We start from the raw sequence: 16,043 nt of genomic DNA, 5'->3' as shown, positions 1-16,043 counted from the left end.
TTTATCTCTTGGTGCAATCATCAAGAAGGTAACTCATTTGAAAGAAAAAGCGGCTTGGAAGAAAATATTCGAATCATTCTTTGAAACCCGTCCAACTCAATTAGGATGTATAATTGTAAGAAAGAATTGTAATGCTTTTTTTGTCTTCTTTATGCTGGTTCTTATAGTCCTCAACTCTCATTGAATCATGTGAGTATCTGCAATGCGAATAGCGAATATGCAGGTATATGTGACGCAATACCAAGTAGGTCAGTAATACTTTGGTAGATGTGGGGCAACAGATATAAATTATGATACCAAGATAATATAAAGTACTATTGGAAATTGTAAGGTATTCAGGATAAATGAGCACTATCTACCCTTGGATGCGGGAATTTGAAAGGAGCTGATGTTAGCTCTAAAGTGTAGATAATTTTTAATTACAGTTTTTCATTGTTCAAGGATACTGACATCCTTTCATTGAATGAATCTCCTCATCCTGGTGACACAAAATCCTTGGAACTCGGGGAATTGAAATAGAAAAGGTAAGCTTGATAAAATTGAATTCTATATAAAGTTATGAAACCGCTATATATGTATCCTGAGACAGACTGTAACGAGCTTGGAAGATATCGTACATTCCCGAGACGAGGATACATGAGAGTACTCGAGTGATTACAATTATAGACTTAAGTGGAAGTAGAGTATATTCAAAACGAGTTATAAGAACGAGACTAACCGCGACCGCTCCAATAGGAAGCATTAAATATAACTATGTCATCACCTTTCGTTCTAGTTCGGTTTCAGGTGCTTTTATCTTTTGTCCCTAGCAAGTATGAACGGACTCGACGACCAAGGAGAAGGCGATTGCAACAAGTTTGCTTCCTATGCTTCCTAGTCAAACTCCTTTTGTCATAGTTACTAGTATACTAAAAGTGTGTACTTAAATCGAAAGGGACGGCGAAAAGGGGTTTTGTTTTAATTTTGCTGCAAAAAGAAAAAAGAAAAAATAACACAGGCATTGGCTGTGTTTCAAAAACCATGACTTGTTACATAAATTCTAAGAATAGAAACTGACAAAGTAGCATTGTAATTCGAATTTCACCGCAACTTCTTTGTCGTGGCAAGCCTTGACGAAAATTGAGCCTTGGAAAAGGAGATCGCATAGCCAATACAATTAAAACAGCTTTAAAACAGTAGGCCTATATGAAGCCTCCTCTCATACTCTGTTCTTAACTTGTCAGGGCCATGGAACATTCGGTATGCATGTTCCACAATAAGGGGTCTAAACAATAAACTAATATGTAGGATTGGTAATTAAACCTGTGTCGTGTTTACCGTGTCGTAACTCGTAAAAGCTAAAAGGGGGAGAGAAAGAAGGGATGAAACTGCATATAACAGTCCTCTTGACAGAAATGATATGGAATAGGAGAGATCAAATGTAATGGCAGTAACGCAACCCCTTTTCAAGAAGAAGTATGAATAAAAGGAGACTATGTTACTAATGGAGCCTTGCTAGGTCTCAATTTGGATGAGAAAATTGCCGCAACTGTGGTTCAAAAAAAAGTGTCAGACAGAGTTTGTTTTTATACGGTGACGTAAGAAAATGATCTGAAACAAGAGTGTAGTGAGCACAATGTGTTTTCTTTCAAAATCAGTTGATCAAATTCACTAAACAGGAAATTTGAAAATTTGGGGTTTGGCAAAAGGACAAAGACCGCACGTGTATGGCAAAAACGTGCGACTCTTTTTTCAATTTCCGAATGTGGAATTTGAGCGCGAATTGAGAAAGAACACAAGGATATAGGAGATAAAAGTCAATTGCTATTGCTTGGAAAATCCCTCATGGGAGATAAGCAAGTAAAGTGAATTGTGTCTGTAAGAAATCCCTCACAACTGTACAGTGCAGCTTCTAATAATAACTTGTACTAACAGGTCAAAGCAAGCATCTCCTCGAATGGTTAAACAATTGCTCATACGGAGTGTACCATTGCCAAGTACGGAGATACTTAGTGTATACATACGTCACTGGCTGAAAAGAACAAAAAAGAATTGCAAAGCAATACCGATTCTTCGCACTTTAAAACCCCGAAATTTAAAAGAACCAGGAGAAGAACTCGTAACAAAGCCACTGGTTCGAGATAAGCCTTTCAGCTCTGTGAGTCATGGTGCAAACGAGGCAAGCCACCACTGTTAGTATGCTCTACCACCACCACAATAGACTCACTCTTAGAAACTGTGTAGTTATAGAAGAAACTGTGAATCTAGATTGTGGATAATGCATATACGAGAATGTCGTGTATTGCCACAATTGTATTGTATCACGTGTAATACTCATACCACCACCATTACCACCACAGTTAGTCATTCTACAGTGAGTGCGTTTTTGTGTAATCCTCAACAAAAAAAAAAAAAAAGTGAAAAAAGAGTCAGACACAGTTTTATGTTAAACTGTGTAACTACTATACAGCATATAACCGCTATAAAATATATAAATAGATAACAAAATATCCATCAAGAATAAATTTTCACTTCTACATTTCAAATCAACTTTACAACACGAATATAGAGATACCCATCAATTACACTATGAGCCACTTAGAAATAAATAACCTGGAAGACATCTTCCAAATGGATGACGAATTTGAACATGAATATAGTCAAGCTACAGACGATTCACTAATAATGTATCAATGTCCATACTGCAACGAACACTTGAAACCATTCAGTTCGCAACACAACTGCAACACAATTCCTGATCTAATAACAAAGAATAACGAGTTGATTGAGATAAATTACAGGAAATGGTTGGTACATTTCTCATAGGATAGACGAAGCTGGTTCTTTCATTCTATTGAGTAAGGGCATTACTGTCACCATTTTGCTAGTTTTGTTTTTTGTCTTTTTTGTTGGGTTACATAGTTTTCTTGGGGAAGTTTATTAGGGATATAGGTTTAGTTCGAATACATGATTCTTTTACAATAGAAGACACTGTTGCTTTGTAGACTGTTTCGTATATACGGGTTAGCATTAGCTTTATTTTTCACAACTCCGAATACGCAAAAAAAAGAAGAGAAAATATTCATTCAGACACTAAAAAGTATAAACACAGTACTCTTACTTTCTGCGGCACACCCCTCTTTCTCGTTTCGCTTTCGAATGACAGAGTTGCTTGTGACTGTCTGCATACACGCAGAAGAGATTAAAGCTCAACTTACTAAGAGAGTGTGGCGTATTAACATCGCATATCCTTTTTAAGGTAAAACTCATTCCCCTCACGATACCAACCAGCCTCAGCACATTGTTACTGTTTATTCTATTCCCAGTAATCCCAACAACCTTTGGTTGTTTAGAGTCTGCTAATGGAATCTTATTTTGCGTTACCCCAGATTTCAAAACATGCAGGATAGAGAGGGGTGCGTTGAGCGATATCGGCCTTTGCAAGAAAAAAATAAACAAGACGTCATGAGATTTTCAACTGCATAAAGCATGCACTATTGTATGGGAAACGTTTTAAGCTTGCTCACCCCACATTCACATTCACGGTCAAGCGGTTGAACAAAGCTTTTGCTGTCTGGGAAGGCAAAATGACCTCTTATGAGTGACTTGCTTGCTATGCACTTGAAACAAGAGGATATTACTGGAGCTTGTGTATCCCCTATTTTCTATGTATTACTTTTTACCCCGGATTCTCTATTTACTACTTTCGGGTTTAGTCTACTCTGTCTTCAACAAAAGAAGTTATACACTTTATACCACCAGGGCTTACTCTGCAAAAGATTCCTCTGTTCAGCAATTTCCTGCTTCACAGCTTCTAAATCAACTTGCCGACGACCCATATCGACATTGATTTCATCAACAGAGAGCCACAATTTCGTCAACGGGACATTATTGTACCAGTAGTCATAGACTTTGTGAACCAAGTAACTAGCAACCAATACAATTCCACCCAAGTAGATTTGGAAAAATGAAGTAACATCTACACCACCTTTAGGAGGCCACAATGCAGCCCAGAACTGAAGCGCTAGAGTAGCGACAATTGTGATTATACCATACCAGGAAACCCATTTAGAGGAGACGTATAGGAGTTCTTCACGAGCCACTCGCGCACGATGGCTCAAAGCAGCATGGAATCGGAGTTGACATACATTGATCACCAAAAATGTGAATAGCGCACTCAATCCACTCAAGCTTAATAACCATTCAAAGATTGATAAAGCTGTTGAGTTTCCAGGGATACACACAAGGTACGCAAGCAAACCAAATGCAAATTGAATCAAAAGACACGCCATGGGTCGACCTTTGCGGTCGATAAAGTTGAGAAACTTGGGTCCTTGTTCCAAAGCACCAATAGCATTGAGAACCCTTGTGGAAGCAAACACTGACGCATTGCCAACTGAGATAACCGTTATTATAACCACTGCATTCATAATTGAAGGCAAAGCGTGAATATTTGCCAACTTGATGGCAATGACAAATGGTGATGTGTTGGTATCAATGAGTCCATCTGTAGTCCCTGTCAAGTCGGAGTTCTTATATGGGACAAGAAACCCAATCATGATAATTGACACCAAGTAGAATACAAGAATTCGATAAAATATCTGTTTTCTTGATCTGTTGATTGACGTTTTTGGTGTTGCTGATTCAACCGCCGCCAATGCAAACAACTCAATTCCAGCAAATGCAAATGTAGAGCTGGAGATTATAAAACACATATTCTTAAAAGGTGAGTGCTCATTGAATAGCCCTCCTTGTGGTTTATGCCAATTGGCACCTCCAATATACGGCTGACCAGGTACACCACCAGCGACAATGATAATCCCACAAATATTGAACCCAATCACAGCAACAACTTTAAGCAAGCTTAGGAAAGATTCAATCTCTCCATACCCTTTCACCCCAAACAAGTTGATAAACACTATGACAACGTAAAAGATGGTGACAAATATTGCTGGATGGAGGTGGCTATTCCAAAATTGAATACAAAGTGCTGCGGCAACCAATTGTAATGGCATCGTCACCAACCATTGGAGTGCATAATTCCATGCAATGGCAAACCCCACCGACTTGTTGATGAATAATGTGGGGAATGTGACAAATGCACCACTCACGGGGAATGCAGTAGCCAATTCAGATAAGCTTGCCATTGTCGTGAATGTGAAACTCCCAATAAACATCCAAACTAGTAATAACCCCAATGGACCTGCATGTGCTAAGGAAGAGCCCGATGTGATGAACAATCCCAGTCCAATACTTGCTCCTAGTGATATCCACGTTAAATGTCGTGTACGTAGCCGTTTACTTAACGGACTCATGGATGTAATAATGGCATCTTTCTCCAATTGACTGAATGTGGAGTAGTCAAACTCGGGATGTGCTGGATGTAGTTGAGATCTCGTGCGATTCTGTTGTCGTAGCAGATTGTCATCTTGTAAACTCAGTACATACTCAATTTCTCCTTGGTTTGCTTGTCGTTGGTCTAGTTTCCGAAAATGTTCAAGATACACCGGCGGTAGTTCCTCATAATCGAACGGCTTGAATGAATCGATAAAATTTGCAATGAGCAACTTTGGGTGAAATGAATGTCGTGAGATATCAGACTCACCTGTTGATCTAGTAGTTGATGGTGATACTATGCTGGAGGCGTGACTAGAAGTATGGCTAAAGGGGAATACTTCATCTTCGTTGATTTGTGACATTTGCTCCTTGTATTGCGACATAGCAACAGGCATGTGACTAGATGGGGTACAGTTGTAGTTCGCTGTATTTTAATCACTAAGCACTTGATTAATCCCTCTCCTTGTTGACACGATACTGTAAATACACTGAAGCTCCAATCGTATTTGTTATCTCCAAATGAGTGATTTTTTGTTTCCCATGTTTTGTTACTCAAAACATTTTGGGTTATTGTGATGAATATTTAAGTAATGTTGCATTTTTCTATCTTGTACTTGAACGTTTTGGAAGATTCTTTTTACAATCAATGCAGCGTATGGGTACCAATTAGCGAGGTAGACCATAAGCTCCATGATTAAACCACCACTAATAGTATTGATTATCGGATCTGATAGATCGCACCTAAATTTGCCTCCCTGCGCCTCGGTGGAAAGTTTAACCGCGGTAGTGCATACAGTTTGTGCACGGGGCTACCTCAAGTTACACACCGTTACCACTCTACAGATGATGCTAAGTCATTGGCTTGGTACCGCGTAAAGGATGAGAAGTGGTTAGTAAAGAAGATTAATTGAAACGAGCTAAGCAGCATCCTGTGTAAAATCTTCAACTTTGCAAGCCGCTTCAGTTTTGATCTTCCCCTCTTTTGGCGTACTTGCATTGTGACTCCGCTCACCGCCGGATAGAAAAGTACCACTGTCATTGCAAGTGACGGATGGCAAAGGCATTCCCCGACTTAGTGGATTGCTGATAACTTTTTCAAAACGCTTACTCCCTTTTGTGTTTGATTCTGAAACGATTCTGTGATGATTAACGGGGAAATATAATATCCTGTGAGAAACAGCAGACATTTAATTTTAGTTACCGTCAGTGGCCTTTGCATTATTACGATGACAGAAGTGGTGCGCTATTACGTCTCAGCAGCCTATATTGACCATCCAATTAGAAGTGACAAGAGGTTCGGATATGCCGGTATTGGGCTTTACTGTCCAATTCTTCGGAATCTAAACTACCGGTACAAAATACTGGAGCTAGAGGATTGCCGCGCCAACATGCAAACCCCATTATGAGCCAAGCTTTGGGCAGTCGTTAAAGGAATGGAAGCATTGATAAAGTTTCTCAAGGATCACCCCATTGATGATGTCGACTTTATACTCATTTGCGACGACTTAACAACGGTTGACTTGATTGTAGATTACGGTCCTTTCTACGTGTGTAACTACGGTGATGATGATGCTTCTACTTGGCGGAATTCTAAGGGGCTACCTTTGCAAGATGCACACTTGATTTATAAAGCAATGGGGTTGAATCAAACCTTGGAGTGTCGATGTGGTTTGCAAAGCTTTGAATTGATTTACCAGAGAAAAGATTTCGACAAAACTGGACCCTCCCGGGCTTGGAGTTTGGCGCAGGAAGCAGCTGACAATGAGGAGAAGAGCTCCAACTGGTAGAATTGTTGTGGGTATATAAGATGGGTGCAAACAAATGCTGAGCAATGTAGTGACATGGATGGTACATCATTTTGCATTTTGTTAACAATGTAGTTTTATACTCCAAATGAACATTGGTAGTCCTTGCTCTAGTTTTGTAATGAGATATTGAACTGTCCTCCCTAAGTAATAAAAAACGGCTCGAGTATCGACCAGGTGGCCTTCACGAATCGTGGGCCTAATGCACATTCATTCAGTCCAAACTTAGGCTCTTCCACCATTTCAAGTTTTGTACCCCAAAATTAATTATTTCCTGTAAAAAGTTTTCCTTATCCCCTGCCACGTATTCTTCTTCACCACTTCATTGCAAAATGGTCGAAAACGTCAATGTTTACGTATCAGGCATTTTCTTCAATGCTCCAGGTAGAAATGATAACAGGTTTGGATATGCTGGTGTTGCAATTTCATGCCCTGTTTATGAAAATTTTATGAATATGAATTCGGAAGAGCCATTGCTGGAGCTTGAAAATGTGGAGACCCATATGATAACGCCAGCGAGGGCTAAATTGTGGTCTGTTATAAGGGGTATGGAAGCTATATTAGAAAGGTTCAATAGGTACGGTGCCACAAGAGGCATGAAGTATACTCTAATTTCCGATGACTTGAACGCTGTTAAGAATATTCTTGAATGGGGCCCGTCGTATGTGAAAAAGTATGGCTCGAACATTGAAAATTGGAGAAACAGCCGTAATGGACCAGTTTTGGATGCCGATTTAATACAAAAGGGTATGGAGTTGTACAAAGGTTGTCGTTATCGGGTTGAAAATTATGATTTACAAGAGTTTGAACTTACCTACAGGCCAATGAATCTTGATGATTTTGGTCCTGGCTTAGCGCATGCTTTGGCAGAGCAGGCTGCTAATGTTGAGAAAAGAAGAGCACAAGGTTTGGATGACTATCCAGAATCAGAAGATGAGTATTTTTTTATTGATGGAGCAACCATTGGAAAACCGCATTGGGGTAACGTCTACTTCAAGGCTTGAAGCTTTCGGTCAAAGCAGTTGTTTGAAAACGAAATAAATATGGCGTCATTTTATGAATCTTTAAGTAATGAATTCAACCTGTAGGCTTCATGTAGAATAGGCATATCGCATTTAAGACTGCTTGTAGTTCACACTTACGCAAATACCAAAGGAGCATTCACGAATCTATTCAATGCAATACATCGAGTCGAAATGAAACGAGTTTGGTCCTTAGAATAATGAACCTACATCGTTTCACGAGTTGACACAAAGTTGATTGTGAAATTTTATGGTGTCAAAACTGATTCCAAGGTGCAGTCACAGTAACAACAGGCCAATTCTGAATGCAAAGGAGAAAGCCCTGTCTTTCAGTGATAAAAGCCTGTCCATGGTGGGGGTAATTAGAAAGTAAAGTTCTACTTCTACTTTACACAAAAACAGTTATTGAAAGGTCGCATTTCCAGCGGAAGAAAAAAAGATCACGTCAAGGAGCGTTTCGTCAGCTGTTACTATCGACAATGTCTACTAAAATTGAGCTCTACACTTCTGGCTCTTTCAAAAATCAGCCAGGTAGGAGTGACAACAAGAATGGTATTGCGTCAGCATTGGTCAGCTGTGCAGAGGACTCCAGCTTCAATCAGTGCCATCTATTGAGGGATCTTGATAAGAACTCAAAGTTTGTATCTACACCAGCGAGAGCTAAACTTTGGTCTGTGGTTCTTGCAATGAGAGAGATTGTGAAGAAGATTGAGGGAATTTGGCTCTATGCTGATACAGTATTTACAATCATTGCTGATGATGAGAATGTGGTCAAGTATATCACAGAATGGGGCCCTTCATATCGGAAAGATTATGGGAACCAGTACAAGTATTGGAAAGGTAGCTATGGTCAAAAAATACAGGATGTTAGGCTCTTGAATGAAGCTATGAAGTTACACAGAAGAATCTACCGCTGTATAAATAATGGGCAAATAAGAGGTTTCCATCTTATCTATCATGAAATGGATAGACTGAATCAGATTGCACGCGAAGCGTACCATTCTTCAAGAAATGCAGTTGCACATGCTACAAATCAGAGAGACATGCCACCCGCATATGATTCCGTCGTCAAGTCCAATGTGCGGCACTTTTCGAGACAGGAGTATTTCCCCCCTCCACCGCGACCTACCATAAAAAGTAGAAGCTGGACTGGGGCAATATTCGTTTTCATTTTGAAGTGTATTCGTGCAATTGTGATGTTTTGTGTTGTCATTACAATGCTAAGTTTTGGTTTATCGAAATTGCCAAATTTTCCAGTGCAATCTTGAACAGTTCTAGCGTTTTCGTATGGGTAAATTTTAGTGTATGAATGTTCATAGAAGTGTTTAGATATTGGGTTTAATAAACGCTCTTACTACAGATAGCCGAGTTGCGTTACAAGTGTTATCAGTACCTGGCTATCAGCGACTATCTCTTCCTCTCGTTATCCAGTTATCTGAGCTAGACGAGAGTACTTCGTAGTCCCTTCTCTAATTCTTTCACAATACTCTTTAAGTAGCAAAATCATGATGCTGACATTACTTGTGACATGTGTAACGACTCATTAATATACGAAGACAGGTTTGTGTCACAAGCACTAATATTATACCCGCATCGGGGTGTGTGTTTCAGAATTGGAAAAAAATTCTCTCCCCTTTCGAAAGATAAGCCACAATTGATATCTTCTTTCAAGTAGTATTCTCCGCTAAAGATAGACACTTTCATCACCTTTGAGAAAAGATGCCTGAAAACGTGAATATTTACGTTTCTGGTGCTTACAAGAACTTGCCTGGGAGAAACGACCAACACGATGGCTATGCAGGCATTGGTATATCTTGCCCTGTATACCCACATTTCTCTGGTGGTCACAGGTTACTAGTGCTTGATCGTAACGAGAGAAACACACCTGTTGTCACTCCAGCTAGGGCTAAACTTTGGGCAGTTGTTTCAACCATGCAACTCATATTGTCAAAGTTTAAGAGAAGAAAGGGTAGAGGTAAGAACAAGGGGATGGGAATTCTTAAAGATGTAAATTTCACCATTGTTTCCGATTGTGAGAATTCAGTTTTGTATATTGAGGATTGGGGACCTCATTATGTCGAAGAGTATGGAGACGATCCTTCGGACTGGAGAAACAGTGTCGGTAAGAGAGTGCAAGATGCTGAGTTGTTGAACAAAGCTTTACAATTGCGTGAACAATTACAGGACAAAGTTGAAGAGGGTAAATTGGGTGGTTTTGAACTCGTTTACCAACAAAGAAGTAAAAAAGTTGTAGGTCTGGCAAGGGCTTTTAGGTCGGCCACAAGAGCCCGCAAGAGGGAGGAAAAGTTGGCACAAATTGACGATTCTGATGAGTACGATTCGGTTGATGAATTGGCTACTTATGTGGACTTGATGAAAGTGGAATAGATGCTCAGGATAGATTAAGTATGAATTTAAAATGACGATACAAGAGCTTTCCTTTGTAGCACTTTGGTATATGGGTATGCGCTACCCACCCTGACTGTAAAGGGACAATTTTTCATTTTTGGTGAACATTTTCTCTTTCCACTCTTTTCCCCACCAAATCGTGCTATGGAATGTCAGATGGATTTATCCCTATAGTGTCTATATTCTATGCCGTGTTTCATCCTACGGAAGGTACGAAGATAGTACACCAATTTCCAGAAAATTTGATATCCACTACGTCGTCAATCAAAAATGAAGACGACGACGAGGAGGAGGAGACAACTGGGTTATTCAACTTCGATACAGTGAAGAATTATGTTATCCCCAAGCCCCAACTATGCAATCAATTACTTTCTTTCAAAATCAACAACTTTAAAGTTATTGGATACCCTGTCAATATGGTTAATGACCACTACGCAAGAAATTCATTTAATTTCAACTTTTGTTTTGTATTCAATTATGAATTGGGGGATGTTAGTCCCTATGAACCAGCAATAAAACGTATGGGACAAATGTTTCAAGTGTTGGAGGAGCAGAATCAGATTTTGAGTAAATTGGATAAAGATAATTCATTTTATAGAGATCAAGGCAGCAATAGTGCTAATGAGGTGGATTCCACGTTAAAGATTGATGAATATGATTTGGAGTTGTATGCTAATAGAAACCAAAAGTCGATGGCATCGATACCGATGACGGCAGCGACAGCAGAGAATGATGCTAGTGTTAATGCACCAGGTCACTCCAAAACTAAGCGTATCACTTTATCGTCAATTGAGTCCTTAATTCAACAAATTTATCAAGATTTGAACAACTATTCTGAATGCTGTATCCCATTGGATAGCTCAAATTCAGTTGATATCAAGCTATTCCCGTTGTTGCCAGCTCCAATCAACTTGAAAGCATTCCAAGTACCCATAGCTACAGTCAAGCTTAAATCTCTAGTGGATGTCAATTGGGATCCAACCATGGTAAAAATACTTCCATATATTGATGGGATCAACTCAGTCAAAAGAATAAGTGAACTAGCAGATGCCAATTATCTCGTTACAAAGCAGTGTATTCAACATTTAATGCATTACAAGTGTATTGAATTGATTGATATTTTCCAATTTAGCAACATTTATGCCCCAACTAATCGGATTGGTGATTTTTTGAAAGCAGATGGGAGAATGGCTGAACAGTGTCAAGCGTATGTTGTGACTAATGGATCAGATTCATTACGCTCTTCATCATTTACAACCACTCCGGCACAAAATTCTCCCAGACCAATCTCAGGTGAAAGTGGTGGTTCACCACTGACATTTTTCAATTTGAGACGTAATATGTCATCTGCCGGTGGTGGTGGTGGTGTTAGCAGCAGTACATCACCTTATATGAAACACCAAAATTTCTTATCTCGATCACCAAAGTCGTTTACCATGCAATATGCCAATGTCAAAGTCCCCACAAAGACTAGTTTGTTTTACTTGTATCGTTCTTTGAATCAAGGTCAGTCTGTTAAAGAATGGTATGTACAACATAAACATTTGTTGGCAAATATAGATATTCGACGGTTTATTAATTTTGGGGTATTGCGAGGAATAATATATCGAGTTTACTCCTATCCGGTGCTTAGTTTAGTTACAAGATCGATTGAAGGTGGTGATTTGCTACAACCGGAACATATATTGAACAATGTAAAACAAAGGGCTAAACATCAGCAACATAAGAGAAAGTTGATGAAAGGAGGAAGATCCAACGATGAGCTGTTATTGAGAACAAAAGTTCATGAACAGACGTTGAAAACAGATTCCAACCGTCGTGTGAGCTTTTCTTCAATTGATGATAGGGAGCAACAACTTTCACCACAGCACCAGCATTCTGATTGGTCTCGCAAGTACTTGAGTGTCATGAATGAGGTGGTGGAAGAGGATGATGATAGTTCTACAAGTGATGAATCTGATATTGAGCAACTGCACAAGGAACGATCGGCGCCGAAAAGGCCACCTATATTACACAGGAGGACGTCTAGCTCTCTTGTGTCTAATACATTCGCTAGTGAAGATGGTACAGACAATGAGGATACCTGTAGCAAGAAGGAAAGAGAAAAAGAGGCCGAGGAGGAAGAAGCGGAAGAAGATTTGGTTTATTTAATAAAGATGTTGAAAGGATTTCAACATTTTGATTCTATATGTACTGAATTACAGAAATCACGTACTGAAGTTGAAAAGATGATTGAGAAATTGGGATCTTTTAGTGTTATCAATTGTTGAGAGAGTATATATAGAAAGGGGTAGTGTATAGATGACTAAAAATGGATTGATGCGCGCTGGTTGTTTTTTGGTTTGTTTACACTTTGTTTTGTTTGTGGAAGAACAAAAGGAAGAGTAAAGTGAATCTCTTTAGATTTTCTTTTGTATTTCTCTCTCTTTTCTCTCGGTTGTGAAATATAAACAAACAACTACCATTTTTCTTTTCTTAAAACAACACAGATATATATTAACCAATTATGTCAGGAGGTAAAGGAAAAGTACACGGAGGTAAAGGTAAATCCTCAGAAATTGCCAGATCTTCAACATCTCATTCCGCAAGAGCAGGTTTACAATTCCCAGTTGGTAGAGTTAAGCGATACTTGAAAAGAAATGCTCAAAACAAAATTAGAGTTGGTTCAAAAGCTGCCATTTACTTAACTGCTGTCTTGGAATATTTGACTGCAGAAGTATTGGAATTGGCAGGTAATGCAGCTAAGGATTTGAAAGTCAAGAGAATCACTCCTAGACATTTACAATTGGCCATTCGTGGTGATGAAGAATTGGACAATTTGATCAAAGCTACTATTGCTTATGGTGGTGTCTTGCCTCACATTAACAAAGCATTGTTATTGAAAGTGGAGAAGAAAAAGACCAAGTAGATGAGGAGAATAATTCAATTCAAATCGGGAGTGATGTTGCGAGGAAGAGAGTGTGAGTGGATCATCCCTATATCAAGAGATTGGAAAAGTGGAGGAGGTAGGAAATGGGAGGCTCAAGCGTTTCCTTTTTTGTTTGTTCTTTGAAAATGGCGGTGGTTGAATGCCGTTGATTTTGTATTATATATACAGTTTGTAATTTCCTTTCTATTTTGTTATTTTTGATTTAAAGACCTTTATATCTGCTGTAGAGGAGAAGTAGTCGTCAAATCTATCCTTTCTTGCTCAATAAATATACACTGGCATTGGGTTGTTTTCCTATTTACATGAAAATGCTAGCTTGCTTTTTGACTCTATGTGCAAGATTCTATTAGCAGTGTCAATCTGCTACAGCTGGGATAATTTTGATGCCTCTTGGGAGCTTGTATCTTGTTGGGAATCTTGTGGTAGGGACTGCTTTTTATCTTCAGCCAGGTTCTCCAGAATGCTGGTACCTCCAATTTTGACGTATTTTGGTTTATACCCTTCTGGCACTTTATAATCATCCAATTTAACATTCATATCCTTCAATTTCGATTTGATATATTCGATTTCATTTTGCAAAATGGTAATATCATCAGCTAGGGCATCACGTTGATCACTAGCCTTTTTCCGACTTCGATAAGCTTCATAAAATATAAGACCACCAGCGACACTAAATATAAATGTTTCTGATATAAATGCCGCCCCTTGCTCAATGGCCTTGTTATCATTGAGAGGTCGCACCCTAATCTTTTTCTCTCCTAATAGATTCATTCGTAACTTAACATCGGTCTTATGAAGCTTGTTGGCGAATGAAATGCAATATTTACGGAATGTCTCATTATTCTTGGCTTGTGTTGAGATGGCTTTTGATATGGGTTTCAGAATAGTTCTCACTAAAAGTGCGGTGATTTTCAAAGCTATACCACTCATGTATCAGTTGAAGTTCAAATGGGTCGGGATGGTAGAGTTGAGTGTGGCTAGTCTTTGTGCCTTTATCTTCTTCAGGCTATTTGCTTCTTTCAACGAAGAGTGGCACTCGCGCAATCTCGACAGAGAATCCATCAGACACATAAATATTACACAAAACAGCTTACTATGTAGACTCGAGTTTACTATGAAAGAATTGATTCAATCACCTAAACAAGCAAACTAAGGACCACTGGCATTCATGGAAGAGTCATGTATTGGAGCTGGCTAGTAGATAATAGAACCGGTTAAAGTTTGTGCCAAGTATTGTCGCGACATTACTCACATTCATTCACTTACTCCGCTTCTACAAGGAGGCTCTCAGCATATAATGTCCTTTCATTAAGTTTGTTCTATCTACTGACAGTTCCCTAAGAGAGACTGTCCTGGCAGTCTATCCACAAACGTGTACTAGTGCACACCAATTCTTTCAAGAAGCGCATACTTGAAGCAGTAATGCACCAACCAAACTAGTCAACTTCTCCCTCTTAGCTTGTCATAGTCTACCAGTAGGCACAATTCTCTTCGTCGTTAGCTGCTTCTTGTGCCCAATCCCAAGCGGTACTGGGCCCACTCGCGTCAAAATCTTTTCTCCTGTACGTCAATTCAAAACTTTCTAAATCATTTTCGTCAACTAAGTACATCAATTCACTGTGCAAGTCCATTGCTCTGTCAATCAAATAGGCATCTTGTAAAGGTAGTCCTTTGGAATTTACCCAATCGCTGGGATCATTACCATACCGATCAATATACGAAGGTCCATATTCCAAAATCAATTTAACTGTCGTTAGGTCATCGCAAATAAGTACGAAGCTGACATCACTAAAGGATTGATTCTTGAGAAAGTCAATTAATATCTCCATTCCTTTGACAACTGACCAAATTTTGGCTCGCAATGGAGTTTGCATGTTTTCCCCACAATCTTCTAACTGCAGTACTCTATACTGGTAGTTTAAATTTGGAATAACTGGGCAATATAATCCAATACCGGCGTATCCGAACCTCTTGTCACGTCTATCTGGGTGGTCATTGTAAGCTGCTGAAGCGTAGTAGTTCACCACTTCTGTCATGGTTATCATGTAAATGTCCAAGGCGGTACTTAGAAATGTCTCCTGTTTCTCACAGGAAATTATAAAATACATTCCCGCCAATCACTATCACAGAATCGTTTCAAGATCAAGCACGAAAGAAAGTATGCATTTTGAAAAAAATTACCGTCAATCTTCAAAGTCACGGAATGCCTTTGCCATCCGTCACTTGCCATGACAGTGGTACGTTTCCATTAGGGGTATTGGAGACACAGTGCAAGGACGCCAAAAGAGGGAAGTCAAAAACTAAGTTGAAGTTAATTACACCAAAAGCTGCCCAGCTTGTTTAGACTAATCTTGTATGCTAACCACTTCTCACCCTTTATGCAGTACCAAGCCAATGGCTTAGCACCATCCGTAGAGTAGTCACGGTGTGTAACTTACGGTAGCGCCCTGCACAAAAGCTACAGCCATATACACTACCGCGGTTAAACTTTCCACCGAGGCGCAGGGAGGCAAATTTAGGTGCGATCTATCAGATCCGATAATCAATACTATTAGTGGTGGT

General features: G+C 39.4%; 9 protein-coding genes across 9 annotated transcripts; 6 read left to right on the top strand and 3 right to left on the bottom strand. All coding sequences in view use genetic code 12, as the record gives it.

Annotated features, from left to right (window-relative positions):
* Positions 1–3,707: 3,707 nt before the first annotated feature.
* I9W82_000577 (uncharacterized protein) lies at positions 3,708–5,711 on the bottom strand (the record flags this gene model as incomplete). The annotated part of the gene is made up of 1 exon (XM_067694956.1): positions 3,708–5,711. The coding sequence occupies one exon, from the start codon at positions 5,709–5,711 to the stop codon at positions 3,708–3,710; it is 2,004 nt and encodes a 667-aa protein (XP_067550602.1).
* Positions 5,712–5,906: 195 nt separating this feature from the next.
* On the top strand, positions 5,907–7,103 carry I9W82_000576 (uncharacterized protein; the record flags this gene model as incomplete). The annotated part of the gene is made up of 2 exons (XM_067694955.1): positions 5,907–5,969; positions 6,729–7,103. 2 exons carry the CDS (start codon positions 5,907–5,909, stop codon positions 7,101–7,103), a joined length of 438 nt encoding a protein of 145 aa, XP_067550601.1.
* A 350-nt stretch (positions 7,104–7,453) lies between these two features.
* Positions 7,454–8,125, top strand: I9W82_000575 (uncharacterized protein; the record flags this gene model as incomplete). The annotated part of the gene is made up of 1 exon (XM_067694954.1): positions 7,454–8,125. One exon carries the CDS (start codon positions 7,454–7,456, stop codon positions 8,123–8,125), a length of 672 nt encoding a protein of 223 aa, XP_067550600.1.
* Positions 8,126–8,622: 497 nt separating this feature from the next.
* On the top strand, positions 8,623–9,411 carry I9W82_000574 (uncharacterized protein; the record flags this gene model as incomplete). The annotated part of the gene is made up of 1 exon (XM_067694949.1): positions 8,623–9,411. The coding sequence occupies one exon, from the start codon at positions 8,623–8,625 to the stop codon at positions 9,409–9,411; it is 789 nt and encodes a 262-aa protein (XP_067550599.1).
* Positions 9,412–9,862: 451 nt separating this feature from the next.
* I9W82_000573 (uncharacterized protein) lies at positions 9,863–10,531 on the top strand (the record flags this gene model as incomplete). The annotated part of the gene is made up of 1 exon (XM_067694938.1): positions 9,863–10,531. One exon carries the CDS (start codon positions 9,863–9,865, stop codon positions 10,529–10,531), a length of 669 nt encoding a protein of 222 aa, XP_067550598.1.
* Positions 10,532–10,701: 170 nt separating this feature from the next.
* On the top strand, positions 10,702–12,822 carry NPR2 (nitrogen permease regulating protein; the record flags this gene model as incomplete). The annotated part of the gene is made up of 1 exon (XM_067694927.1): positions 10,702–12,822. One exon carries the CDS (start codon positions 10,702–10,704, stop codon positions 12,820–12,822), a length of 2,121 nt encoding a protein of 706 aa, XP_067550597.1.
* A 236-nt stretch (positions 12,823–13,058) lies between these two features.
* Positions 13,059–13,460, top strand: HTA3 (histone H2AZ; the record flags this gene model as incomplete). Its single annotated transcript, XM_067694916.1, has 1 exon — positions 13,059–13,460. The coding sequence occupies one exon, from the start codon at positions 13,059–13,061 to the stop codon at positions 13,458–13,460; it is 402 nt and encodes a 133-aa protein (XP_067550596.1).
* Positions 13,461–13,844: 384 nt separating this feature from the next.
* I9W82_000570 (uncharacterized protein) lies at positions 13,845–14,411 on the bottom strand (the record flags this gene model as incomplete). Its single annotated transcript, XM_067694905.1, has 1 exon — positions 13,845–14,411. The coding sequence occupies one exon, from the start codon at positions 14,409–14,411 to the stop codon at positions 13,845–13,847; it is 567 nt and encodes a 188-aa protein (XP_067550595.1).
* A 539-nt stretch (positions 14,412–14,950) lies between these two features.
* Positions 14,951–15,526, bottom strand: I9W82_000569 (uncharacterized protein; the record flags this gene model as incomplete). Its single annotated transcript, XM_067694893.1, has 1 exon — positions 14,951–15,526. The coding sequence occupies one exon, from the start codon at positions 15,524–15,526 to the stop codon at positions 14,951–14,953; it is 576 nt and encodes a 191-aa protein (XP_067550594.1).
* Between the last annotated feature and the right edge of the window lie 517 nt (positions 15,527–16,043).

The sequence above is a fragment of the Candida metapsilosis genome (genome assembly GCF_017655625.1).
Source record: "Candida metapsilosis strain BP57 chromosome Unknown scaffold1, whole genome shotgun sequence".
In the NCBI taxonomy this organism is placed as follows: Eukaryota; Fungi; Ascomycota; class Pichiomycetes; order Serinales; family Debaryomycetaceae; genus Lodderomyces; species Lodderomyces metapsilosis.
This window is presented reverse-complemented; position numbering and strand designations above follow the sequence as displayed.